Source organism: Cavia porcellus, unplaced genomic scaffold (genome assembly GCF_034190915.1).
Source record: "Cavia porcellus strain 051 isolate PalLab524CR breed Dunkin Hartley unplaced genomic scaffold, mCavPor4.1 scaffold_1, whole genome shotgun sequence".
Taxonomy (NCBI): Eukaryota; Metazoa; Chordata; class Mammalia; order Rodentia; family Caviidae; genus Cavia; species Cavia porcellus.
Genome location: NW_026947484.1, coordinates 229,465,874 through 229,492,400, shown reverse-complemented (window position 1 = coordinate 229,492,400; position 26,527 = coordinate 229,465,874). Strand labels below are relative to the sequence as shown.

The 26,527-nt window shown below is 38.0% G+C and overlaps 1 protein-coding gene across 4 annotated transcripts in view; it reads right to left on the bottom strand.

Annotated features, from left to right (window-relative positions):
• Memo1 (mediator of cell motility 1) overlaps nucleotides 1-26,527 on the bottom strand; it is a 113,876-nt gene that overhangs the window by 66,193 nt on the left and 21,156 nt on the right. The window contains exon 1 of one of the 4 annotated variants that reach the window (XM_063230199.1): nucleotides 24,154-24,184. The exons of the other annotated variants lie outside the window; for them this stretch is intronic. Coding sequence (XP_063086269.1) covers nucleotides 24,154-24,169 — 16 coding nt within the window. The 5' untranslated portion in view covers nucleotides 24,170-24,184. Of the gene's footprint in view, nucleotides 1-24,153; nucleotides 24,185-26,527 lie in introns of those variants that run through there. 4 annotated transcript variants of the gene reach the window in all.

Here is a 26,527-nt window from a genome sequence, read left to right as displayed (position 1 = left end):
GTCCCCGGAAAAAATAAATTATTTAGAAAATGGTAATAAAAATGATTGATCATTATTTATCCTACTTTTACTTTTCTATATGAATTTAATTTGGTTAAGCAAATTGTTGAGGATAGGAAATAACCCTGGAGAGAAGTATTATATTTAGCAAATGAAGGTAAACTGATAAAATATTATCACTCTGCAAGTTCTAATGAATTAATGGATCCAAACAAGCATTGAGTAAGCTACAATATCACCAAAAAGCAATAATCAGGTACTTCCTATTCTGTGACCAAACAGGAACATAAAAAAGTTGAGTCTTATCCAGTGTCTACATCTGTATGCTTGTTCAACTGAGGAGCCACAGGCAGCTCCTAAGTGCCTGAAATATAGAAAACCCTAATTGTGCTGTAAGTGTAAAATATAAACCATATTCCTAAAGTTTAAAAATAACAGTATGGATATACTCAGTCAAAACACATAATTAAAACCATTTTTACCAGTTTCTTTTTACATTCTTAAAAATAATTACCAAAAATATTCAAATTTCATGGGGATAGGTGGTATAGCTCAGTAGAATAATCCATGCCTAGCTAGCATGTATAAGGTCTTGAGTTCAAACCCCACTAGTCCCCTAAAAATTCCAATTTGGTATATGGTTTACATTATATTCAGACAAAGATGCACTAGATCAAATTACTAGTTCTTAAGAAAAATGTGGACAGAAAAACATGAACCCTGCAACAAGGATGCAAATATCAAAACCCAGGTTTTATCTAACTCACCACCACTGGATCAATGACTGTGCCCCTCAGCTCACCATTGCAGGCCCTCACCAGACGAGCAGTGCCAGCCAGGCCTGAACCAAGAGCATCCCCATCTACCAAATCCAAGCCAGCTTCTACTTTTGCTTCCCCAGAAATAAGGACCAACCAACTGGCCTGATCTTGAAGACAACACCAGAAGAGAGACGGGAGTCATTGGACTCCACAATTACAAACGTTAAACCCAACTGCCTACTTGAGCCCATCCTGCAGTCTACACCCAGGAAGAAACACAGGGCTGATCACACTTCCCATTTACTAACATGAGCAAGGGTATGCCTTGGCTTCAACAGTGACCACAGTCTGGGATGAACAGACAGGGGTCTCTGGTGAAGGGGCACCTCAAAAGCCCATAGGTCCTAAAGATGAGCACAGAAAGTTATGGCTGGCAAGATTCCAAGACTGCAGAACTAGTTTTTAAAAAATCAAATACACAGGAATGTTTTCTTGGAATTAATTTTTTTCCTATCTTGCATTATTTTTATCTTTCTTTCACTTGCTTTTTTGATAAGTTTTTTTCTTTATCTTTTAGTTTCTTTGCTCTCCTTTTCTGTTTATCCCTTTCAACTTTTTTTTCTCTTTGGCTTTATTTCCTGTTCTTGTTCCATTTATCTTGCCTTCTTTCTCCTGAATCTTTTTTCCTGTAACTGTTTTCTAACACCCCCTCTTACCTTCTCTCCTCTTTTACATATACCACTGACTAATTTTTCCAGTGTTTTTTTTTTTCATTTTCTCAACCTTGCTGCTTTTATGAGTATAACTAATAACTACTAAGCTTTATGAATTTCTAGGTAGCCAGTTAACTTTACACTATTGCTTTAGATACTGTTCTACTGTTAGAACAGGTAAAGTTGTCCCATTTAGTATATATTTACTATAGGTTAATAACAGATCAATATTTATTTTGTCTTTGTGTTCATACTATAATTATACATCCTTCTTTTATAATTAAGAGTGACACATTATTAGTCTTTACGGTTTCACAATATTCAGTTTGTATTTGATGCTGTAAGTTATACTGATTTTATTACGATACACAAGGTGACACGCTGTTTCTACTAATTGCTTGACATGGAATGTGAATATCTAGATTGCCTTGGGGTCATTAACAATACTGTGGGCCATTCCTGGAAAAGTGGGAATTGGGCCAGATACAATGCAACCTCTCATCACAAACAAGCAGACTTGGATCCCGGGACAAAGGAAAAGACAAATAATTAGCCATGTACACAAGACACTACTGAAAAACAGACATTAACTAAAGAGGTCTCCATACAACAAACAAAATTTCCACTACATCAACAGAAAAACCTCAATACAACCAAACAAACAAAAATAGAACCATGAGAAGACAAGCCAACAAAATGCTTCCAAAATATCCAACTCCCCGAAAGCTGATTCACGGAGTATCAAAGGGGAGGCAACCAAAACTACACACCCAAATTACACCAAATGATATCAAGGGAGATAATAAAACCTCCAAAAGGCATTTGGCAAGCTCACAGAAAATAATAAGCTATTGGACCAAATAAAACAATCAGCAAGTCTCCAGAAGACACCAACATAAAGCTGAACCACAAGAGGCAAAACATGAAACATCAGCATAGAAAAAAAAAAAAAAAATAGGGTTCATTAAAAGGCTCTAAATAGAAATTCAGTAGATTAAAACTTCTGCTTTAAAAGAATGGTGAGTAAAAAAGACCAATGAGAGGACAGTGTCAGAACTATTGTCCAATTAATAATAAGACATACTTTGAAATAAGAAAACATGAAAAATAGAGCATACACTGCAAGATAACGCAGACTAAGATAAACTGTAATTAGTAAAAAATCAAAAGACAACACAAATGGCATTAAAAAAAAAAACCTGTTTATCAAAATAGCAGAAAAGCTTCCAAATAAAGAGAAAAAAATTTAACATATATATAAGTGAGGCATACAGAAAAGAACTTCTCTACAACACATCATAGTCAAAATCCCAGAAGTCCACCATAAGAATAGAATCTTAAAAGCTGTTAGACAAAAACAACAAATCATTTCTACAGGTAAACCCACTAAAATTAAGGCAGACTTTTCAAAACAAACCTTAAACAGCAAGAGAACATGAGTGAAGTAAAGTGTTTCAATTCCAAAAAAAAAAAAAAAAAATCCAATCCAGCTTAATACCTTTTTTTCCAGGTTAATATATCTTGCTAAACTATTTTTCATAATTAATCAAGAGTCGGGCATGGTGGTACAAACCTGCAATCCCAGCACTCAGGAGTTTGAGGCTGGTGGAGCACCTCATGTTAAAGGTCAGCGTGGGCTACACAACTGGTTCAAGCCCAACCTGAATTACAGAGTGACTGTCTCAAAAAAAAAAAAAAAAGCCAAGGATTTAGCCCAGTGACATAAGCACCTGCCTGGCAAATGTGAGGTTGTGAGTTCGATTCCTAGTACAAAAAAAAAAATTTACTGGAGAAATAAGACATTTACAAGAGCACCTAAAGAAATACATGACCACTAAACTAGCACTCCAAAAAATCCTGAGGGATACCCAACAAAGACACAAAGAAACTAACAATGACAAAAATCTCAGAGTGAATATATGAGATAGGTAACCAGTTAACTCAAAGGGAATGACTGGGAATCAGCAAAAGAAAAATACCGCACTACCAAGAATGACTCAATATTGATCAGTTACAAACTCCAAATGTGAATGGTCTCAATTCCCCCAATCAAGAGACAAAGACTTGCAGAATGGGTGAAAAAATAAAATTCAACAGTGTGTTATGCACAAGAAACACATTTAAACCCCAAAACAAACCCGGACTAAACACTCAAAAGATGAAAAATAATACCACATGCCAGGGGAACCCAAAAAATAACAGGTACACCTATCCTAACAAAATGAACTTCAAGCCAAAACAGATCAAAAAGAGACAAAGTTGGTACATGTTGATTAAGGGAACAATCCAACAGAGAGAACTACGAATTATTAACATACATGCACCAAAAAATCAGGGCACCAAATTTCATGTACAGTTATGTACAGAGCCAGGGATGGTGGTGCGTATCTGTAATCCCAGCAGTAAGGAAGCTGAGGCAGGAGGATCACTGTGAATTCGAGGGCAGCCTGGGATACATAGTGAGTTCAAGGCCAGACTGAACTACATAGTGAGACAGTGTTTCCAAAACAATAAAACAGGGCCAGGGGTTTAACTCAGTGGCATAAGCGCTTGGTTGGCAAGCGTGAAGTCATGTGTTCAATCCCTGGTACCAAAAAACCTAAATAAATAAATAAATACATACATACATACATACTACTGGAGAGAAAAATCCAGATAAACATATTAAAATTATAATGGGTGGCCTCAATATCCACTATCACAAATGAATAGATTCATTAGCCAAAAAATATCAAAAACAATTATTTGAGTTGAACAAAACCATCAAACAAATGGACTTAACAGATTATTCAACAGTATAAAAATACTAATTCTCCCTTTTCACTACCACATGGAACTGACCTTGAAATAAGACAACATAATAGCCCATAAAGCATGCTTAAGTAAATGTAAAACAACTGAAATAATAATATGCATGTCATCAGATCACAGTGCAATGAAATTAGAAATCAGCAATTAAAAAAACACAGTATGCATTCACATGGAAACTAAACAATATACTCAAACAATAAGTTACACAAGAAATCAAGGGAGAAATAAAGAGTTTCTAGAACCAAATGACAATGCCAGTACAACATACAAGAACTCACAGACCAGGGGCCGGGGATTTAGCTTAGCGCCTGCCAGACAAGCATGAAGTCGTGAGTTCGATTTCCAGTACAAAAAAAAAAAAAAAAGAACTCATGGAACACAATGAAAGCAGTTTTGAAGTTTATGGCTGTGAATGCCCATAGCAGAAATGGAAGGAAAAAAAAAAGGCAAGTTCAAATAGCCTACTAATGCACTTCAAGATCCTACAAAAACAAAAACAATCCAAACTTATAGCTAATGAAAGAAGAAAAGCATAATGTTCAGAGCAGAAATCAATAAAATGAAGACCAAAGAAAGAATACAAAGACCGAATGAATCAAAGGGTAGAGTCATTCAAAGGGTAAACAAAATAGACAAACTCTTAAGCCAATATAATCAAAAAGGGAGAGGAAAACCCAAATTAAGGCAATTAAAAATTAAAAAGGTAAAATCACAACAGACACTGCCAATACCAACAAGATAATTAACATCTACTTCACAAATAGTACATCAATAAACTGAACAATTCAAAAGAAAGGGACAGATCTGTTGATACATAAGAATTAGTAAAACTGGTCCTGGCAACTACACAGCCCAGAGGCTCTGATCTCCACCCAGCCAGGCACAAGGAACCAACACCATACACCGAAGGTCCTGCTACAGCTAGCTGCATGCGTTCTGGAGTTTCTGAACTCTGCCCAACCAGGCACAAGGCTCTGGCACTGAACTCCGGGGGTGCATTCCTGCCAGCTGCATAGAGAACCTGAGCTCTGCCCAGCCCAGCATCCTAGCGCAATCTACTGGGGAAACACAGGATCAGCCTCACAGGTCACAAAGATGCCACGCCCTGCACAACCCTGCCCTGCCCAGAGTCCCACAGCCATCCATCAGGGAGAGACCAGACTAGCCAATGGGTCTTGAAGATTCTAAACTCTGCCCATTACAGTGCAAGGCTCCAGTGACACAGTTTGGGGGAGCTAGCCACATGGCTGTGGGAGGATCAAAGCTCTGCCCAGTGCACTATTCCAGTGCAATCCATCTGGAGGGTGCCTGGCAGCCACACAGGTCCCAGAGGAAAACGACAAAACAAAGCAGCAAGATAGTCTCAGTCCTCCAGCCCACCAAGAACAAACCCAGGAGACACTGAAATGGAAGGCACTGGACATCACACAAGTGAACTTTCTGAAACGACAGCAACTGAAGTAAAGAAACAACTCGATGAAGCTATAGAGAAAATCAGATCAGAAATAATCTCCCAGGTAAAAAAGGAAATGACAAACATTATGAAAAAAATGTTGAATGCTATCTAAAGATCTAGATTTTAAAAAATTGAGTAACATAAACTGATGGAAATCCTGAATGAACAATTTAAGAATTAGAATGCATGAAACAGATTCAAAGGGATATTCAGGAAATTAAAAATTTCATTGAAAGTTGGAAAAACTGCTTGAATGAAGCTGAAGATAGACTCTCAGACCTTGAAAATAGGATGGAAGCTTATATGATCACAAAAGATCTCTTAAAAATAACAAGGAACCAGTAAACAACAAAGAGAAACTATATAATGATGCAAAGGAGTGATAGGTGTCCACAAAAAAGCAGGGATCAATATAAATGACACAAGAAGGCTATTCACAGAAATAATGGCAGAAAATTTTCCAAACATGGGAAAAGAATCTGATACACAGGTAAGTGAGGCATATAGAACCCCAGTTAGTGACAAGCAAAATAAATCTTCACCCACACATATAATAATTAGCATCTCAGAAATTCAGCACAAGAACAGAATACTAAAAGCAAAAGAAATTAAACAATATCTACAATTGAACAAAAATGCAACTGCAACTGCAACTTACCGGAACTTGTGGGACACAAAGAAAGCAGTCCTCAGAGGGAAAATTATAGCACTAAACTCACAAATCAGGAAAAGGCAATGAACACGAACAAACTGATGCTGAACCTCAAACTTCCAGAAAAAGAAGACCAAGTCAAGCCCAAAGCCCAAAGAAAGGAGGAAATTATAAAGATGAGTGCAGAAATCAATGCAATTGGGGCTGGGGATTTAGCTCAGCGGCATAAGCACCCGCCTTGCAAGCAGGCAGTCGTAAGTTCAACCCCTGGTACCGATAAAAACGAAAAAGACTAAAAAAAAAGAAAGAAATCAATGCAATTGAAACTATGAAACAATACAAAGAATTAATGAATGGAAGAGTTGATTTCTTTGAAAGAATAAATAAAATTGATAAGCTCCTAGCCAACCTTATCAAAAAGAGGAAAGAAAAAACTCAAATCCACACCACAAAAAATGAAAAAGGTATGAGCTGGGCATGGTGGCTCACGCCTGTAATCCCAGCACTCAGGAAGCTGAGTGAGGTAGGAGGATTGTTGCAAGTTCCAGACCAGCCTGGGCTACAAAGTGAGCTCAAGCCCAGCCTGAACTGCATAGCGAGACCCCCGTGTCAAAAAAGACAAAGAAATGGCTGGGGATTTAGCTCAGCGGCATAAGTGCCTGCCTTGCAAGCAGGCAGTCGTGAGTTCGATCCCTGGTACCGATAAAAAGGAAAAAGACAAAAAAAAATTTTTTTTTAAAAAGACAAAGGTGAAATCACTACAGACCCTGTAGAAATACAGAGGATCTTCAATACCTACTTCAAATACAGAAGACAATACCTACTCACATTGGTTCCACAACACAGAAGGACAGATTCTTAGAAACATATGAATTACCAAAGCTAGACCAGGAAGATATAAAACTGCTGAATAACCCAATTTCAGTTAATGAAACTGAAAATGTAATTAGAACCTTACCAACAAAGAAAAGCCCAGATTCTGATAGATTCACAGCTGAATTCTACAAGAAATTCAAGAAAGACTTAATGCCAACACTCCTCAAACTCTTTAGTGAAACTGAAAGGGAAGCAATTCTCCCTAATTCATTCCTGGAAGCAAGTATTACCCTAATACTGAAACCAGAGAAAAACCTAACCAAAAAAAGAGAATTTCAAAAAAAAAGAGAGAATTTCAGGCCAACTTCCCTAAAATGAACATGGATGCAAAAATCCTCAATAAAATACTGCCAAATAGAATGCAACAAGGCATCAAGAAGATTATACACCATGATCAGGTGGGATTCATCCCAGGAATGCAGGAGTGGTTCAACATATGCAAATCAAATAAACCTAATACAGCATATCAACAGAACCTAAGACAAGAATCACATGATCATCTCAACAGATGAAGAAAAAGCTTTCAACAAAATCCAGCACCCCTTCATGATAAAAACCCTACAGAAAATCTTAAGACATGGTCTTACCTCAATCTGATAAAAGTCATATATGATAAACCAACAGCCAACATCTTACTAAATGGACAAAAACTGAAAACTTTCAACCTAAAATCAGAAACAAGACAAGGATGCACATTTTTGCTAATCCTATTTAACATAGTTATGGAAAGGTAAGCCAGAGCAATTAGACAAGAGAGAAATAAAAGGAATAAGGATAGGTCAGGAAAAAGTTAAATTACCAAAGTTATTTGCAGATGATGATACTCTACATAGAAGACCCCAAAACTCCATTGAAAGATTTCTAGATGTAATAAACAAATTCAGTAATGTAGCTGGATACAAAGTCAGCACTCAAACATCAATAGCATTCCTGTAAACAAACAACAAAATCCATGAGAAAGAAATAAGGAAAACCACATCCTTCCCTATAGCATCCAAAAAAAATGCAATATTCAGGAATCAATCTAATAAAGTAAAAAATCTATACAGTGAAAATTACATTACTCTGAAAAAAGAAATTGAAGAGGATTTCAGAAAGTGGAAAGACATTCTTTGTTCCTGGATAGGAAGAATGAACATTTTGAAAACGGCCATTCTCCCAAAATTATTATACAGGTTTAATGCAATTCCAATCAAAATATCATTTGCATACCTCACAGATTTAGAGAAAATTCTCCTAAATCTGGAACCAGAAGAGACCTAGAATAACCACGGCAATTCTCAACAACAAAGGCAAGAGGATCATGATTCTTGACTTGAAATTATACTACAAAGCTACTGGGATAAAAATCTGCATGGTACTAGAATAAAAACAGACCTAAAGATCAATGGACTAGACCAGACTATAGCCACAACACTCAAACCATCATGGTGTATAATCTTCTTGATGCCTTGTTGCATTCTATTTGGCAGTATTTTATTGAGGATTTTTGGAGACTATAGCCAAACACATTCACTAGAAAAAAATAGCCTCTTTAGTAAGTGGTGCTGGAAAACATGGCTTTCCATATGCCAAAAACTAAAGCTAGATCCGTATCTCTCACCATGCAATTAACTAAAGTCAAAATGGGTCAAAGATCTAAATACTAAACAGAAACACTAAACCTGCTGGAACACAAAGTAGGTAAAAATCTTGAAGACATAAGGGTGGCAGAGAGTTCGTGAACATAAATCACTATGAACAGGAAATACTTCCCAGAATCAACAACTGGGATCTCTCTCATCTTATTAAAAAGTTTTTGCATGTCAAAAGAAATCTTCGACAAACTGAAAAGAAAATCCACAAGTTGGGAAAATATCTTACCCAACTGTCCCTCCGATAAAGGGCTTCTATCTAAAACATATAAAGAATTCTTAAAAATCAGTCCTCTGAACTTCAAAGACCCAACTCCAAAGTGGACATCTGAGATGAATATACAGTTCTCAGATGAAGAAATACAAATGACAAATAAATACATGAAAAAATGTTCAGCATAGGGGCTGGGGATTTAGCTCAGAGGCATAAGTGCCTGCCTTGCAAGCAGGCAGTCGTGAGTTTGATCCCTGGTACCGATAAAAAAGAAAAAGGCAAAAAAAAAAAAAAAAAAATGTTCAGCATCACTGGTCATTAGGGAAATGCAAATTAAAACCACACTCAGATTCCATCTCACTCCAGAAAAAATGGCTACCATCAAGAATTCAAGCAACAACATGCTGGAGGGGCTGTGAGGAAAAAGGAACTCTTCTCCACTCTTGCTGAGAGTGTAGACTGGTGCAACCACTGTGGAAATCAGTGTGAAGGTTCCTCAAAAAGCTAAGATTAGAGGTTCCATTCAATTTAGCTATTTCACTTCTGGGCATTTTGCCACAACCAAAAACATACCACAGTGATATATGCGCACCCATGTTTATAGCAGCACAATTTGGAATAGTCAAATCTTGGAAACAACCCAAGTGCCTATTAATGAAGGAATGGATAAAGATGTGGTATTTTTATACAATGGAGTACTACTCTGCTATACATAAAGATGGCATCAAGGCTTTTGTAAGAAAATGGAAGCGATTTGAGACCATACTCATAAGTGAAATAAATCAAACTCACTTGTGTAAATACCATATTGTCTCCCTAGTGTAAGAAACTGAAAGAGCACATTCAAATATTTCTAGGAAAAAGACACTATGGTAACTACTATTAAGTCAGGTTATTTGATGGTGAGGCACTAGATTGCTGAAATTGTCATGCTTTGACCTGTATTGTTGTTATGTCCTCTTTTATCTCAATCTCCCCCTTATTGGTTAAAAAAATTATTTATTTTTTTAATTAAGGGGAAAAAATTAGCAGGATATATTACAGTAACTTTTTTGATTTCCTATTAACTCGATTTGAAGCCCTGTATTTCTCTCACCATCTTGTTTTGACTGATTTTTTCTATTCTGTTCTGTTTGATAGTATCAAGTTTGAGAGTATAGGCAACTACTTTGAAGGCAATAACATTCACTATGATGCCCATTCTGATTTGACTACTGTCTTCTTTTGAAGTCCTGTAATGTCTCCAATGTTTAGGTTTTATTGGTCTTGTTCTGTACTGTTTTGTTCAACTTTATTATACCTAATGATATAGGCAATTCTTTTTAAGGAAGCAAGAGGCATTATGGTAATCATTGTTGATAACCGTGTACTCTGTTTTTACATCATGTGCTACGTCTATCCTTGGTTTTTGATGGACAGCTTTGTTTTGTCATATTTGGTTTTATTCTCTTCCAAAAAAAAAGTAGTAAAAACTATGGGAGCAATAAAACCCAAAATATGTAAATTTTGTTGTAAAAAAGAGAGGGGAAAAAAAGTGCTCTAAAGGATACAACTGCAAGTGTGTTTAGGTGTGTTAGGATAGATGACCATATTACTGAGTTTTTGTTGGATCATTGAATACAACTGTTTGCAGTCTCACTGTTTGAATGCCCACTTTGTATGCTTTGATCCTGTGACTTGAGCAACTATTTCTAAGATGACAATGTGTAATCTATTAACTGGTGATTTTTTTACTGTTTTTTTTTTTTTTTTTTTGTAGTTCTGTATTACTTGTACCCTTACACTGTTTTGTTTTGTTTTGTTTTCCCTTTTAAATAAAATTTTTTAAAAAAACTGAAAGAGCAAATACGATCCAAAATGCACAATAAATATTGTGTAAGGGTAAGAACGACTCAAAAAGGAAAAGTAACTGGAATAGGGGAAAGGAGGGGAAAAAAAGACATAAACATGTATTATATATATGTAAAATATATATGTATTATATATATATGTAAAAAGACATAAACATGTATTATATATATATGTAAAATATATATGTATTATATATATATATGTAAAAAGACATAAACATGTATTATATATATGTAGACATGTATTATATATATATGTGTAAGATAGCTGACTATACTACTAATTCTGTTCTTGGAAAAGAACAGTTAATGCTCATATGATTAGATCAATTTTGCATGTCTACATTTGGCAATCTAAGCAATCCTTTTGAAGGTAACACTACGTTATTATTAAATCTCTATCATCTTGTTTTGAAAATCTATACTATTACTGTTTAGGGCTTCTTGTTTTTTGTTTGTCTCTTTTGCTTTTTGGTTTTCTTTTCTGTCTTTTTTTCTCTTAAATAAAGAATTAGTAAAACTGAACCAAGATTTTTAACCTAAAATAATAATAGTGAAATTGAAACAGTCAATAAAAAATAAAAATAAAAAACCTATCAACTAAGAAAAACTAAACCCAGATAGATTCAGTACTGAATTCTACAAAAACTTCTGGGAAGTTCTAACACCAACTGTTGAGGCTATTTAATGAAACTAGAAAGGTTCAAGACTCAAAAATCATTCCTGGAACCTATCATTACCCTAATTCCAAAATAAGATGCAAGCAAAAAAGGAGAATTATATACCAATATCTTTAATAAATATTAATGTAAAAATCATGAACAGGATAGTAGCAAACAGAATGCAATGAATCATCAGAAAGATCACACATCATGACCAAGAAGGCATCATTCCAAGAATGTAAGGATAGTTCAAAATGAACAAAGCCGGGGCTGGGGATTTAGCTCAGCGGCATAAGCGCCTGCCTTGCAAAGAGGCAGTCGTTGAGTTCAATCCCTGGTACCAATAAAGAAACGGAGAAAAAAAAAAATGAACAAAGCAATAAATATACTATCTCATATAAAGAAAAGTTGACAAAAATCACATAATCATCTCCATGCATGCAGAAAAAGCCAAAAGAATCCAAAGTTCTCTCATGATAAAAACACTGAAAAAAATAGATACAGAAAGACCTTATCTCAAATAGATGAAATTCATTTATGACAAACCTACTATCAGCATCATATTAAATGAGCAAAGGGCTGGGATTTAGCTCAGAAGCATAAGCATCTACCTTGCAAGCAAGTGGTCATAAGTTCGATCCCCAGTACCGATTTAAAAATAAATAGGGCTGGAGATTTAGCTCAGCGGCATAAGCACCTGCCTTGCAAGCAGGCAGTCGTGAGTTCGTGAGTTCGATCCCCGGTACCGATAAAAATGAAAAAGACAAAAAAAAAAAAATTACATTTGACTTAGTTATTCCCCTTCTAGTTATTTTCCTAAAAGAGTTGAAAACATCTTACTGCAGTGATACAAGCATATTGTTTATAGTCAATTCATGTTAGCTAAATCTTGGTAACAGCTAGTGGTACACACCTGCAGTTCCAGCACTTGGGAGGCCAAAGCAGAGGATTACCATGAGTTCAAGGCCATGCACTGGATTAGACATATAAGACCACAATATAGGTGATCTTCCATAGTTACTATGTTTTCTCTTGTTATTTTCAATAGATTTGTCCACATCATCTGCTTAATATAGTTAAACACAGTATTACCTATTTTTATAAAAACACAACTTTGAAAGTATTGTAGGAGAGCTGTTAATAATTTAATACCAGGAGAGATCGGGAGAACATGGCGGACAGACAACAGCAACTTCTGAACGCTCTCTAAAGGCTCGGTTCAGAGGCCAGGAATGATGCGGACTAAGGAGATACGAACCAATAGAGATATGCTCTGCTGACTCAGGAACAAACTGGGCTGAGAGAATCCAACTTGGAATACAGTCCTGGCGCTAAAATAGGAACAGAAAAATCTCGGTGTGGAGGCTCGACTCCGCGCCATTAGAAACCGCGGTTTGGATTTCCCGCCGCCGCCCGGCGGCCGGCTACCTCCACAGCGGCTCAGCAAGGAGAGACGCGACCGCCGAGCTCTGGGAACGGGAGTCTCCAAACAGAGTCCCCACGCCATGGGAAACCGCGGTTTAGATTTCCCGCCGCCAGGCGCCTGGCTAGCTCCAGAGGGGCTCGGCAAGGAGAGACACGCAGAGGCTTGGGAACGGGAATCTGCGAACGGAGTTGGAAACGCGACGGCCAGGGAGGAAGGCTGACTGGTGGCGAGGTGAGCGAGGAACTGACTCCCTACCGCAGTTTGACTCCAGCGGAGGTTTTTCTGGGCGCGGGCAGTCCTGTAAGAGCAGGACGCGGTGGCAACTGCAGCCGCACATTTCCCTCTCGGACGGGATTGGTGAAAGGTGCCTGGCCGGAGGGACGCTGCTCGCGGACTCCCTAGGCTGGCCTAACCCAGATCCCAGAGCCTGACGGTGGCCCGGAGGAGCGACCGACTTCCGCGTAGGCTGCCTCCTCCGCAACTCCCTGGGGCGCAGCGGTGAGCGGGAACAACTAGCCAGCGCAATTTGATCAAGCTGTGGCTGGCAGGCAGGGAAGCCGGGCCTCCTGTGTAAGATTACATTTTATAAGGAACAGAAAATATGGGGAAGGGAAGCAACAAAAAAGGCTCCTCGACCCCCAATCCTGAGAATCAGGCAATTGTGGACACTGCACCATTATACATTAAGCGCCATTTAGAGAGCCTCATAGACCAATTCAGGAATGAAGTTATCAATGACCTGAAGCTAGAAGTATGCAGAATAGTTAGAGAAATGCTAAGCACCACCCAGGAAAAAGCGGATGGTGGAATGGAAGAACAGAAAAAGAGGGGAGAATTGCTTGATGGAGAAAACAGAGAAAGCATTGAGTATGTGAAGCAGGTGCAAAGGGACTATCAAGAAATTAAGAAGTCTACCCAAGACTGGCATAACAGCTTGAAAGAAACTAAGGACAGACTATCTGAATTGGAGGGCAGACTTGAAACATGGGAGAATGAAATGAAAAACTTCTTAAAAATAACAAAGAAACACACAGCAATAATACAAAGACAAGAAGATGATAAGAGGAGCCATAACTTAAGGATTAAGAACATAAAAGAAGAAGTAGGGACACAAACAAGTGAACTACAAAAGCTACTCACAGAAATAATCCAGGAGAATTTTCCTAATTTAGCAAAAGGTAAAGATACTCAAATGTATGAGGCATACAGGACCCCAGCTACCTACAACCCTAACAGAGAAACACCCAGGCATATAATAATAAAAATTCCAGAAATTCAATACAAGAACAGAATATTAAAAGCAGTAAGAGACAAGAAACAGATCACTTACAAGGGAAGACCCATCAGAATTACAGCAGATTTCTCTTCACAAACCATCAAATCACGAAGAGCATGGGGAGAAATAATTCAAGCTTTGAAAGATAATAATCTACAGCCAAGATTGAGATATCCTGCACAACTGTCCCTGGAAATTGATGGAAACACGAGGTGCTTCCAGGATAAAGAGGAACTGGGGGAATTTGCAACCACCAATTCAACCCTACAGAAAGTATTGCAGGATATTCTAAAAAAAGAAAAATACAAAGAACCCAGAAATAGGGGCGGGGAGGCCACAACGAATGGAGCAGAGAACAAAATGAAGAAGACAAACTGACAGCTACTGACAGAAAAAGAGCTCAACAGAAATGAGACAGAAGATTGGATGATAGGAACAGCTTTTTTTTGGAGAAAATGACATCTTAATAGGTAATACTGATTTAGTACCATCTTGTTTTGAAGTCTCATCTAGCTTTTGTTCTTCTGTCTCCAATGGTCTAAACAGGTTGTATCTTATTGGATTTTACTATGTACGATAGTATAAGAAAAAACCTTTTAAAGACAAGGAGATTATACAGAGACCATTGTTCATTTTCTGTTAGTCGATTCTAAATACTCTATAATGCTGTCATTCTCTTAAATGGATTTACATTGTTTTGATATACTTAATGCTACAGTATATGAAGTTGTACTCAAGGACTTCAGGGAGGGAGTCAATATGGTAACTATTTTTGGGTCAGGATTAGCTGGTGGTGAAACACTATTCTGCTTAAATGGTTATGTTTTGATCTGCCCTGTTTCGCTGTTATGCCCTCCTTTTTCTCAATCTCCACTCCATTATTTACTTTTTTATTTTTATCCATTTAATTAAAGGGAAAAATATAGCAGGATATAATATACTTTGACTTTCTATTATCTCGATTTGAAGCCCTGTATTACTCTCACCATCTTGTTTTTGACTGAGGTTCCTATATTCTGTTTTGCTGGATAGTATCAGGTTCGAAAGTTTAGACATCAGCTGAGAAGATAATGAGATTCATTATAACGCCCATTCTCGTTGACTTTTATCTACTTTTGAAGACCTACAATATCTCCAATGTTTTGGTTTTGTCGGTTTTATTCTTTACGGTTTTGTTCAATTGTATTACAACTAATGATATAGGCAATTCTATTAGAAATAGCGGGAGGCATTATGGTAACCATTGTTGATCACCTTGTATTATGTTCTTATATTATCTATTATGTCCACCCTTTTGACTTGACCGATTCTGTTCTGTTATGTCACATTTGGTTTTACTCTCTTCCAAAAAAGCAACAAGAACCGTGGGAGCAATGAAACCCAAAATGTGTAATAGTCACTGTACAAAAGAGAGGAAAAGAAAGTGCTCTAAACTATATAACTGCATGTATATTTAAATGTATAAGATAGAAAATGATATCACAGAGTTTTATTGGATCATTGAACAGAACTGTTTGCAGTATCATTGTTGGAATGTCCACTCTACAAGCTTTAATTTTGTGACTTAAACAATTATTTCTAAGATGGCAATATGTAATCCATTAACTAGTGATTTCCTACTGCGCATTTTTTTATTCTGTAAATCTGTATAACTTGTACCCCTTCACTGTTTTTTTTTCCTTTCTTTTCTTTTCTCCTTAAATAAAAATTTAAAAAAATAATAATAATAATTTAATACCAGTATGGATATCTTTTACATCTTGTCGTCTTCACAGTAGTTGCCTCTACTTTTAGGGTTGATACTAACAAGCATACCAAATTCAAATAAAATCAGTCAAGGCAAAACCGTGGTCTTATGAATCGGATTCAATTAAGATCAGTCATAGTAAGACAATGTAAGTAATACAGGATTTCAGTTTAAGTTAGTAGGAAAGTACAGATAGTTACCATGGTATAACCTGCTATTTTTGGGTCAGATGTCTGTGCCCTCAAATCTGACATGAGTGGACAGACCAAAACAAATTAAATTCAAACTAAACATGGCGATAAGACTACTGTGTCTTTTAAATCCTGATACACTATTAACAATGACCTCTGCCTTTTTTTATAGTGTTCAGAGCTATCTATACTAAAGACTATAGCTTACCATCTCTGCCTCACATCTGCTACTCCACCTTTCTGCTATAATTTGTCCACCTTATTCCCTCATTCCACTGTCTGCCCCGTTCATTGAGGCCTCTCTGCCACTGTTGCTGGAATCCTGGTATTCCTTCCTTTCTTTCTCTAGAATGTCCTTTAGCACTCTCTGTAGGGTTGGATTAGTGGCCACCAACTCCCACAGTTCCTGTCTTGGAAGCATCTTATTTCTCCATTAATTTTGAAAGAGAGTTTTGACGGGTATATGAGTCTTGGTTGCATATTATTTTCTTTCAGGGCTTAGAATATTTCTCCCCATTCCCTTCTTGACTTAAGAGTTTGTGTTGATAAGTCTGTTATTTTGATAATTTTCCCATTGTAGGTAATCTGCTTCTTTTCTCTGGCTGCTTTTAATATTCTGTTCTTTTAGTGGATTTCTGGAACTTTGATTATTATATGTCTAGGTGTAAATCTGTTTTGGTTGTAGGTAGCTGGTGTTCTGTATGCCTCTTTTATCTGGATATAATTTCTTTTTGCTATACATGGGAAATTTTGCTTTAATATATCTGTGAATATTCTTTGTATTTCATTTTTGGTTGCTCCTGCTTCCTCACTCACATTCTTTATTCTTATGTATCCTTTTGTCATCTTCTAGCCTTTAAATTGTTTCTTTCTGGTTCCTTGTTATTTTTAAGAGGTTTTTTTTCTTTCACGATCATGTCATAAATCTCTCTTCAAGTTTCAAAAGGCTGGCTTTAGTTTCTGTCAGGGCATTTTGCCAGTGTTCAATGGAGTTTTTAGTTTCCTGGTAATCTCTTTGGATCTGTTTCATGTATTCTAAGTTATGTTTAAATTCTTCTTCAGGGGGCTGGGGATTTAGCTCAGCGGCATAAGCGCCTGCCTTGCAAGCAGGCAGTCATGAGTTCGATCCCCGGTACCAATAAAAAGGAAAAAAAAAGACAAAAAAAAAAATTCTTCTTCAGAAGTTTCTCTTTCTTTTCTGATGTCCTCAGTTCTCTTGGGCAGGGCTTGTCATTTCTTTAATTAATCTCTTTATATCTTGCCTCACTTGGATCAGGAGTACAGCTTTAAATTCATCTATGAGGTCATGGAGGTGTTTTTTAATTTCGGCTGATGCTGTGTCCCGTATTGGATGGTTACTGTGCTTGTTCTCTTCAGTGTTTACTTCTTCTGGGCTTATTTTCTCATGTTGGGCAGCTGGAGTTTTTTTTATTTTTATCTCTTGTCATGTTTCTGGTTTCTTTCAGACTGGAGTGTCCTGGGGGTCTCTGGCCCTCTCCGTATTGCTTAGGGCCTTTCAGAAGCGTGCTGACTTGAGTTTTTGCTGTCCTCCCCAATTTGCTGTTATCTAGGGTAGGCAGGGATGCAGGGATGGTGCAGGCTAGCCTCCAGCCTCTGTGCCAGTCAATCCGTAAATTAGGCTGTACTTTGTGGATGTCACAGACTTGTGACTATTTTGTATCTTATTGGGCCCCAAGCAGAGGTTTGGTTCAGCCCCAGGAGATCCTGCCAGTTCTCTCTATGCCAGAAGCAGCTGACTAATGTCACCGTGGCACAGGGTTCTGCCCAAATCCCAGCTGTCCTCTTCCAGCCCTCTCTGTGCCAGGAGCCGCACCGGGACAGCGGGTCTGCCCAATTCCAAGATGTCTTCCACTAGTTCTCTCTATAACGCTGAAGCCAACATGGCACCAGGCTCTGCTCAATTTCAAGATGTCCTACATCCTCCACCAGACCTCTCTATGCCAGGGGCAACTGTCTTATGTCACCGAACAACAGGTTCTGCCCAACTCTAAGATGTCTTCCACCAGACTCTCCGTGTTATTGATGTCGCCGTGGTGGCGGGCTCTGCCCAATTCTAAGATGTCCTCTGGCCAACCACAGCAGCCGCAGGACCCAATCCCTAGTACTCACCAGGATTCAGTGCATGTCTTCCTCTTGAGTCTACTGCACACTACGCCACTTGCCTTCACTTTATTCCCAGCACAGCGTGGAATGGTCAGAAAACTGCACGGCGTTCGGCTTCGGAGCTCAGAACTTTTCACAATCTCCTCTGGTGCAGCAGGGCAGTCCTGACTGCTTCGCAGGGTCCCGGGTCTCAATTTCCAGCAGTCACCAAAAGCCAATACAGCTTTTCCTATTGGATCCACTGGTCAGTTTGCCACATTAAAGGCGCGGGATTTGCAGCCTCCCGTTATCAGCCTTTACAGTTCTCAGCATGAATTTTTTTTTTTTTTTTTGGTCTTTTTCGTTTTTATCGGTACCAGGGATCGAACTCATGACTGCCTGCTTACAAGACAGGCACTTATGCCACTGAGCTAAATCCCCAGCCCCCTCAGCACGACTTTAAATCCTCCAGCCGCACTGTCTTGGTTAATAAGAATCGTTATCCGTTCCTCTGGCCCTCTCCATGTTGTCATATTCTAGCATCTAATATGATTTCTCCGGAGAGACTCTCCGCCCAATCCCCTAGCAAGCCGCCATTTTTGAAAACTCCATATGTACTTATTTTAAAATTAAAGTGAGACAGAGGTGCTTTGTATAATAAAAAAGACCTGAAAATGTTCTATCAATTACAACTTACAGCACTTTATATGAATTCCAACAGCTTTAAAAGAAATTATGATTATGTGTTTTTTGTTTTTGTTTTTTTTGGGTTTTTTTGGTTTTTTTGTTTGTTTGTTTGAGGCAAGGCCTCACTCTGTAGTACAGGTTGCCCTGGCACTCACTCATGTAGCCCAGGCTGGCACTGAACTCATGGCAATCCTCCAGTCTTAGCCCTTGAGTGCAGGGATTACAGGTATGTGCCACCACATCTGGCTTGCTTTAAACCTTTAAAACACAGTTTGTACTTTGGCCATAGGATAAGTAGTTCAGGGACTGGAAAATGAGGGTTCATTAAACTATTCACTTCTGCACAATTACAGAATCTTAAGAGTTGGAAAGAATTTTATAAATCACCGCACAATAAATATGAGGGAAACAAATAGAAAAAAAGGTTAAAATAAAGTACCTGGAGATGTGACCTAAACAAAATTCTTGAATTTGTTTCCTCATCTGTTAAAATGAGGTTTGCTGGGCATGGTGGCACACACCTGCAATCGCAACACTCAAGAGACTGAGGCAAGAGGATCTCTGTGAGTTCCAGGCAATCCTGGGCTACATAGTGAAGTTAAGGCCACCATGAACCACATAGTGAGACACTGTCAAAAACAAAAAAAAAATCCAGCCGGGTGTGGTGGCTCATGACTGTAATCTCAGCACTCTGGAAGCTGAGGCAGTAGGATCACTGCAGGTTCAAGACCAGCCTGGGCTACAAAGAGAGCTCAAATTCAGCCTGAACTGCATAGTGAGACCCTGTCACAAAAAGACCAAAAAAAAAAAGTCTTTACATATTTATATATCTTACATTAAATGTTTCTCTTGATATATCACGTTTATACTAGCACAATTTATAATATAGACATTCCTTATCTGACTGAGTTATGGTCCTGCAACCAGATCACTAAATTATTTGCTACCTAAGCAACTGTATAAGCATGTATATAACAATATTTAGAACAAAACATGATCAAAGGAAACTCTTAACTTGATGACTTTGCTTTTATTTGCATAGTACTTACATGTAGAACTGTAATGTGTAACAGAAAATAAAACTACAGTACTGAGGCTGAGGCAAGAGGATTGCTGAGAGTTTGAGGCCAGCTTGGGCTACAAAGTGACTTCAAGGCCAGCCTGAACTGCACAGTGAAACCCTCAAAACAACAGAGATTTAAAAAAAAAAAAAAAAAACTACTTTTCTGTATAGTAATATCGGCAAAAATTACGGCATCCTACTGTTGAAGAGGCTACTAAATGGCCACAATGCCACTCATGTTTCTGACTAGTGTGAATGCAGATCACAAGAGTGGCAGGTGCTAAGTCCAAACAGCATGCCTTGGTCATAAGTCTGAACTGACTTTAAACAGGGAAGTCATTAACTGAGAACCGTCTGTAGCTAAACCTTGGAAACAGCCTATATGCCTGCCCACTGTCAGATGAATGGGTAAGGAAAATATGATATTAATACACAATGGAATACTACTGATATGAAAATGATTAAGGTCATTTGCAGGTAAATTAATGTGGCATGGAATCACAGTGGGGGTTTTTTGTTTGTTTTTTGGGGGGTTTTTTGGGTTTTTTTGAGATGGGGTCTCACTATGCAGTTCAGGCTGGACTTGAGCTCACTTTGTAGCCCAGGCTGGTCTCGAACTTGCAACGATCCTCTCACCTCAGCCTCCAAGTACTGGGATTACAGACGTGAGCGGAATCACAGTGTTAAGTGAAATATATCAGACACGCAAGCTTCAATAACATATGGTTTCTCTTATGTGGAAAACACAAAACATAAATAAAGAACAAAATAAAGGATAGAGGGAGGGAAATCTTTTTCAAATGAAAAGGGAACAAGAGATGGAGGAGGGAAGGACGGAAGATAACAGGGATTTTTAAAAAAGACAATGGAAGAAAATATGGAAATAAGAACTTTTTAAAATGAGAAGAAGCCTGTAATCCCAGCACTTGGGAGGCTAAAGGAGGTTTACCCCAAGTCTGAGGCTAGCCTGGGCTACACAGTGAGTTCAAGTGTAGCCTGAACACCACATTGAGAACCAGATCACAAAAAAACAAACAAAAAACAGTGATGACTGACACCACTGCCCCTAAAATCAGAAATAAGGATGCTCACACAGTTTTATTTGTCACTTCATTCAATATTTAACTTGAAGTTCCAGCCAAAAGTTACTCAAGGGGGTAAAAAAAAGCACCCAGGTAGGAAGAAAGACACATTAACTATTTCCATTCACAGGTGACAATTTATGGATAAAATAAATTTTTAAAAACCCTAAAAGAATCCATATAAAGCCTTTAAAGCTAAGAAAGAAATTCAGTAATGGTACAGGATATAAGATACAACAGAAATCAGTTTTATCTCTATAGGAAAACCAATCCAAAGAAATTGAATAAAAAATTCCAGTTATGATGAAATCAAAATATTATTATAATGCTTCAAATAAATTTAACTAAGGAGATGAAGGATTTACACATTAACAACCATAAGGCAGTGTTGAAATAGACCTAAACAAAATTATCAACTGAAAGACTTAACATTGCTAATACTTCTCCAAGTGATTTTTCTACAAGTGATACAGACCCAATGCAACCCCTGCTAAAATCCAAATAGCTGTGCTAGGAATGCAGCTCAATGTGCTATGTAGTGGGTCTTAATACTAGCCTAGCTAAAAAACACAGTAAAATTCCAACAGCCTATTCTATACCTATGAATGAGCCAATATTCAAATCTGGTCCTCAAAAGCCCCTGACAAAGCAAGGGCTCCAGAATAAATCTTGAAAAAGAATGTAGTAAAGGACTCATACTTCTCAATTTTAGAACATTATAAAGCAACAATTGAAACACTGTAGTACTGGCATAGGATAGAGGCCAGACAATGAAAGAGAACTGAGAATCAAGACAAACTCAAACATCTATAACCAGCTGATTTCAACACTCAATAAACAAAGGCTAAATCTCTTACAAATGGCGCTGAAACAAGTGAATACCCACAAGCAAAAAAATGAAGCTTCAGTGTATACCATATTAAGAAAAATTCAAAACAGATCAGCAATCTAAATATAAGAGCTAAAACTATAAAATGTTCAGAAGAAAACAAAGCAAATCTTTATAGCCTTGGATCTGGCAATAGTTTCTTAGATATAACAGTAAAAACATATGCACCAGAAACACAAAACTAGATAAAACTGGACTTCATCAAAATTAACTTTGAAAAAAGCCAGGTGTGGTGGCATATGCCTGTAATCCCAGCACTCAGGAGGTTGAGGCAAGAAAATCGTTGCAAGTTCAAGATCGATCTGAGCTACAAAGTGAATCCAAAGCCAGCCTGAACTGCACAGCAAGACTCTGTCTCAAAAAGACCAAAAAAAATTTTTTTTCTTTTATGAGGGGTGTGGTGACACAACCCTGTTGGGAGACTGAGGCAAGAGGATCTGAGACCAGCTTGGAGTATACAATTTAAAGGCCAACTTAAGCTACACAAAAATAGAGAGAAAAAGAAAAGAGAGAAAGGAGAGATAAAAAAGAAAATTAATAACTCTGTGCTTCAAAATATATTAACTAAGAAAGTGACAACAACCTGTGGAATGGGAGAAATATTTGCAATTCACATAATCTTATATATAGGCGATCAGTATACAAATTGTATACAGAACTTTTATAATTCAATAAAAAGACAATCCCATTTTAAAGTACGCATACTTAAGCACATATTATTTCCAGAGATACAAATACCCATTAAGCACATGAAACTATGCTCAATGTCTTTAGTGAATAGGGAAATGCAAATCAAAACAGAATGAGATATCATTTCACACACTCTAGATTGACTACAGAAAAAAAAAAAAGAAGAACAAATGATAGCTAGGATTATAGACACTAGAACCCTTACATGCTGTTTGTGAGATCCTAAAATAATGTTTTATGATCTACATCTAGATGTTCCCCAAGAGTCTCATGTGCTCATGGGTGACTGAATCATGGAAGTCCTACAGGTAAATATGTTAGCAGGTGGGGTCTGTTAGAAGAGGCGGGTCATCAGGGCATTACCTGGAAGGTTATCTTGCTCCTGGCTCCTCCCTTTTCACCCTGCTTCCTGGCCACCATGTAGCTTTCCTTGGTCCAGGTCCAGTTTGTTTTAGTTTGCTGAACATGGTCTGAAACTTCTAAAATGTGAGCCAAAATTAACCTCTCTTGCCTTAAATTGCAGGTGTCAGGTATTTATCCCAGCAGCAAGGAAAGTGATGCCAACACTACAGAAAACAGTTTGGTGTTTCCTAAAGACAATATAACACCAATAATTCAAAACCTCAGTAATGAACAGACTCACCAGTGATTCATACCTAACCCTAGGTATGTACCTAAAAAAAAATGAAAACAGGTATTATACATAAATGTTCATAGCAGCACTATTCACAAATGTCAAAAGGTGAAAACAATCCTCTGAGATGTCCATCAGCAGATGGATAAAAAAACTTGGGTTTATGCAAGCAACAGAGTATCATTCAGGTATAAAAAGAAATGAAGAGCTAGAGATTTAGCTCAGTGGCATAAGCGCCTGCCTGGCAAGCATGAGGTCATGAGTTCTATCTCTGGTTCTAGAAAAAGAAAAAAAAAAAGGAAAAAATGAAATAACAACACATGTGACAACATAGAGACAAATCTTGAAATTGGTGCTGAACACCAGTTTTAGTAGAAAACTATTAAAAAACTGAGTCTGAATTTCAAAAACAAAAACAACAAGGTAAGACAGTGTGGGACTGGAATGCCAAGCCACTGATGCAGCTGATGACTGCCAGCCAAGTCACAACTAAAAGACAAATGGGAAATTAACCTCCAACTGTTGTTGGATCATCTGAACCTTATGAGGGAGGGCTCTGGTATTTATTTCTTATTTTCCAAATTCTTAGTGAAATACTAAGTACTTAGTAAATACTTACTGGGTAACTGATATAAGGAAGCATTCACATTGATATACTATGTGATGGACAAACTGGTGGATGGATTTTCTTGAGTCCAAAGCAGATACTGTCTTAACCAGGCACAGCGGCACATACCTGAAATCCCAGCCATTCAAGAGGCTAAGGCAGGAAGACTGAGAGTTGAAGGCCAGTTCCAGGGGACACAGGGAGGCCCTGTTTCATAAACAAACAAATACAAAAGCTAGGAATATAGCTCAGTGGTACAGTACTTGCCCAGCATGAGTGAGCCCCTGGCCTCAATCCCCACCACAGAAAAGAAAAAAAAAAATCCCAAACAGAAAAGCTGTCTTAACACAGGTTTTTTGTTTGTTTTTGTGGTGGCCAGGGTCTCCTATTTAATAGGCACGCTTACCACTGAGCTATGCTCAGCCCTGAAGCAATAGTTTTAAATATTAAAAGAATGAGCGCTGGGCGTGGTGACTCATGCCTGTAATCCCAGCACGCAGGAGGATCGTTGTGAGACCAGCCTGGACTACAAAGTGAGCTCAAGGCCAGCCTGAACTGCATAGCAGGCCCCTGTCTCAAAAAGACAAAAAAAAAAAAAAAAAAAGAATGAGGGAGCTGGGCTTGGTAGCACACACTTGTGCCTCCCAGCACTTGGGAGGCTGAGGCAGGAGGATTAACATGAATTTGCAGCCACTCTGAAACCAGTGAGTTCAAGGCTAGTATGAACTACATAGTGAGATACTGTATCAAAAAAAAAAAAAGGAAACTAATGGTTAAAAGATATTGTCAAAAGTCGCTAACATAATTTTTAAAAATTTTAATAACTCTTTTTCTTTTTCTTTTTGGTTGAGACAAGGTCTTACTTTGTAGTGCAGAATGACTTGAACTCCTGCCTCAGCTTCCAGGGTGCTGCTATTATACATGTGCTTTTTTTTTTCCTTTTTTAAAATCAAGGCTCTTCAATTGATGTTTGTTTCATTATAAGCATTTTTTTTTTTAACAGACTCCGTCTAGTTATGCAGTTCAGGCTGCCTTTGAGCTCACTTTGCAGCCCAGGCCAGTCTTAAACTCTCAACAATACTCATGCCTCAGTCTCCCAAGTGCTAGGATTACAGGCATATGCCACCACACCTGGCCACTATAGGCATTTTTAATACGTGACTTAAATCCTGAATTCTCTGTGCCGTTTCATATAGGTTCCCATTATAATTACAGTAAAATCTAAACTATTTTATCAGCTTGACCAGATTCTATATAATGTAATTTTAGCCTCCTTCTCAAACATTCCTAACTATTTTAGCCAAATATTCGATCCAAGTGGAAATTTTTTCCCCCACAGAACTATAGAGAATTTGGGATTTTAATTTTTACTGCCACAAAAGGGTCACTTCTGACATCTAGCTTTTGCAGTTACATCCTTAGTCATTTCTGTATTACTGGTAAACAACAGTGTGAGAGAAGCCCACTGTCCAGACCCCAAAGGCATGGATTCAGAGATATGAAGTACAGCACACAGAAACTTTAATGATGATTCTGAAGAAATGATATCTGTCTAGAGGGAGGCACACCTGCTTCAACAAGCGGTGGCTTTTTTTTCTTTTGTACCAGAGACCGAACTCACGACCTCACCTGCTAGGCAGGTGCTTACCCCACTGAACTAAATCCAAAACCCAGCAATGGCTTTTATTAGGGCTCACAAAGTCCCTTCCCCTTTTCTCACTGTCTGAGAGTGGAAAAGTACAATCCTCTTGATTGTCAAAATAAATTCTTCTTGATTATTCAGTAAACTGAACCTTCTTGTGCACTCTTTCGCTAGTGGAATGTTGCTTATCAATTATGTGGTTCTAACATCTTGTTCTGGGTGTAGGTCATTCTTTGTTGTTAGGCCTCTTGCTGGAAATAACTGCCTTAACTATCTACGGACCAGTCAGGAAATGTCCATGCAAACTTAAAGCTAAATGAAAAGGGACTATTTCTTCCACCCAGTCAAATGCAGGGGCAAAAGCTGGGGATTGTAGCTCACTGGTAAAGCCCTTCTCTGGTATGTGTCAGGGTAAATCCTGGTGGGGGAAAGAGGAAGGGAGGGAAAGAGGGACAGAGAAAAGGAGGATAAGGGAGAGGAGGTGGAGAGAGAGACAGAGGGAGGAAGGCTAAGAAAAGGAGGAAGGAGGAGACGGAGAGGGGAAAGAAAGAAGCAGAAGCAATGAGACTATAATACACAGCAAAATGAATGACTGAATACAAGAAGAGCCAATTCATAGGCTGGTCAGCAGCCAACAAGTAGCCTCAATTACCAAAACGTTCCTCACAAAACAAAAATGGTGACAAGATACACTAATAATTCAGGGTCTGACTTTCCATCCTCCTTATCTCTCTCACAGTTTTAAATGAAGTCAACAGCACTAAAGGAAGAGCAGCAAATCTCCTGTCACCTAACATCAAAGTACTGGAGTAAAACTATTCATGAGGCTCACCTATGTAAAGCTTCAGAAAAAATCCACAA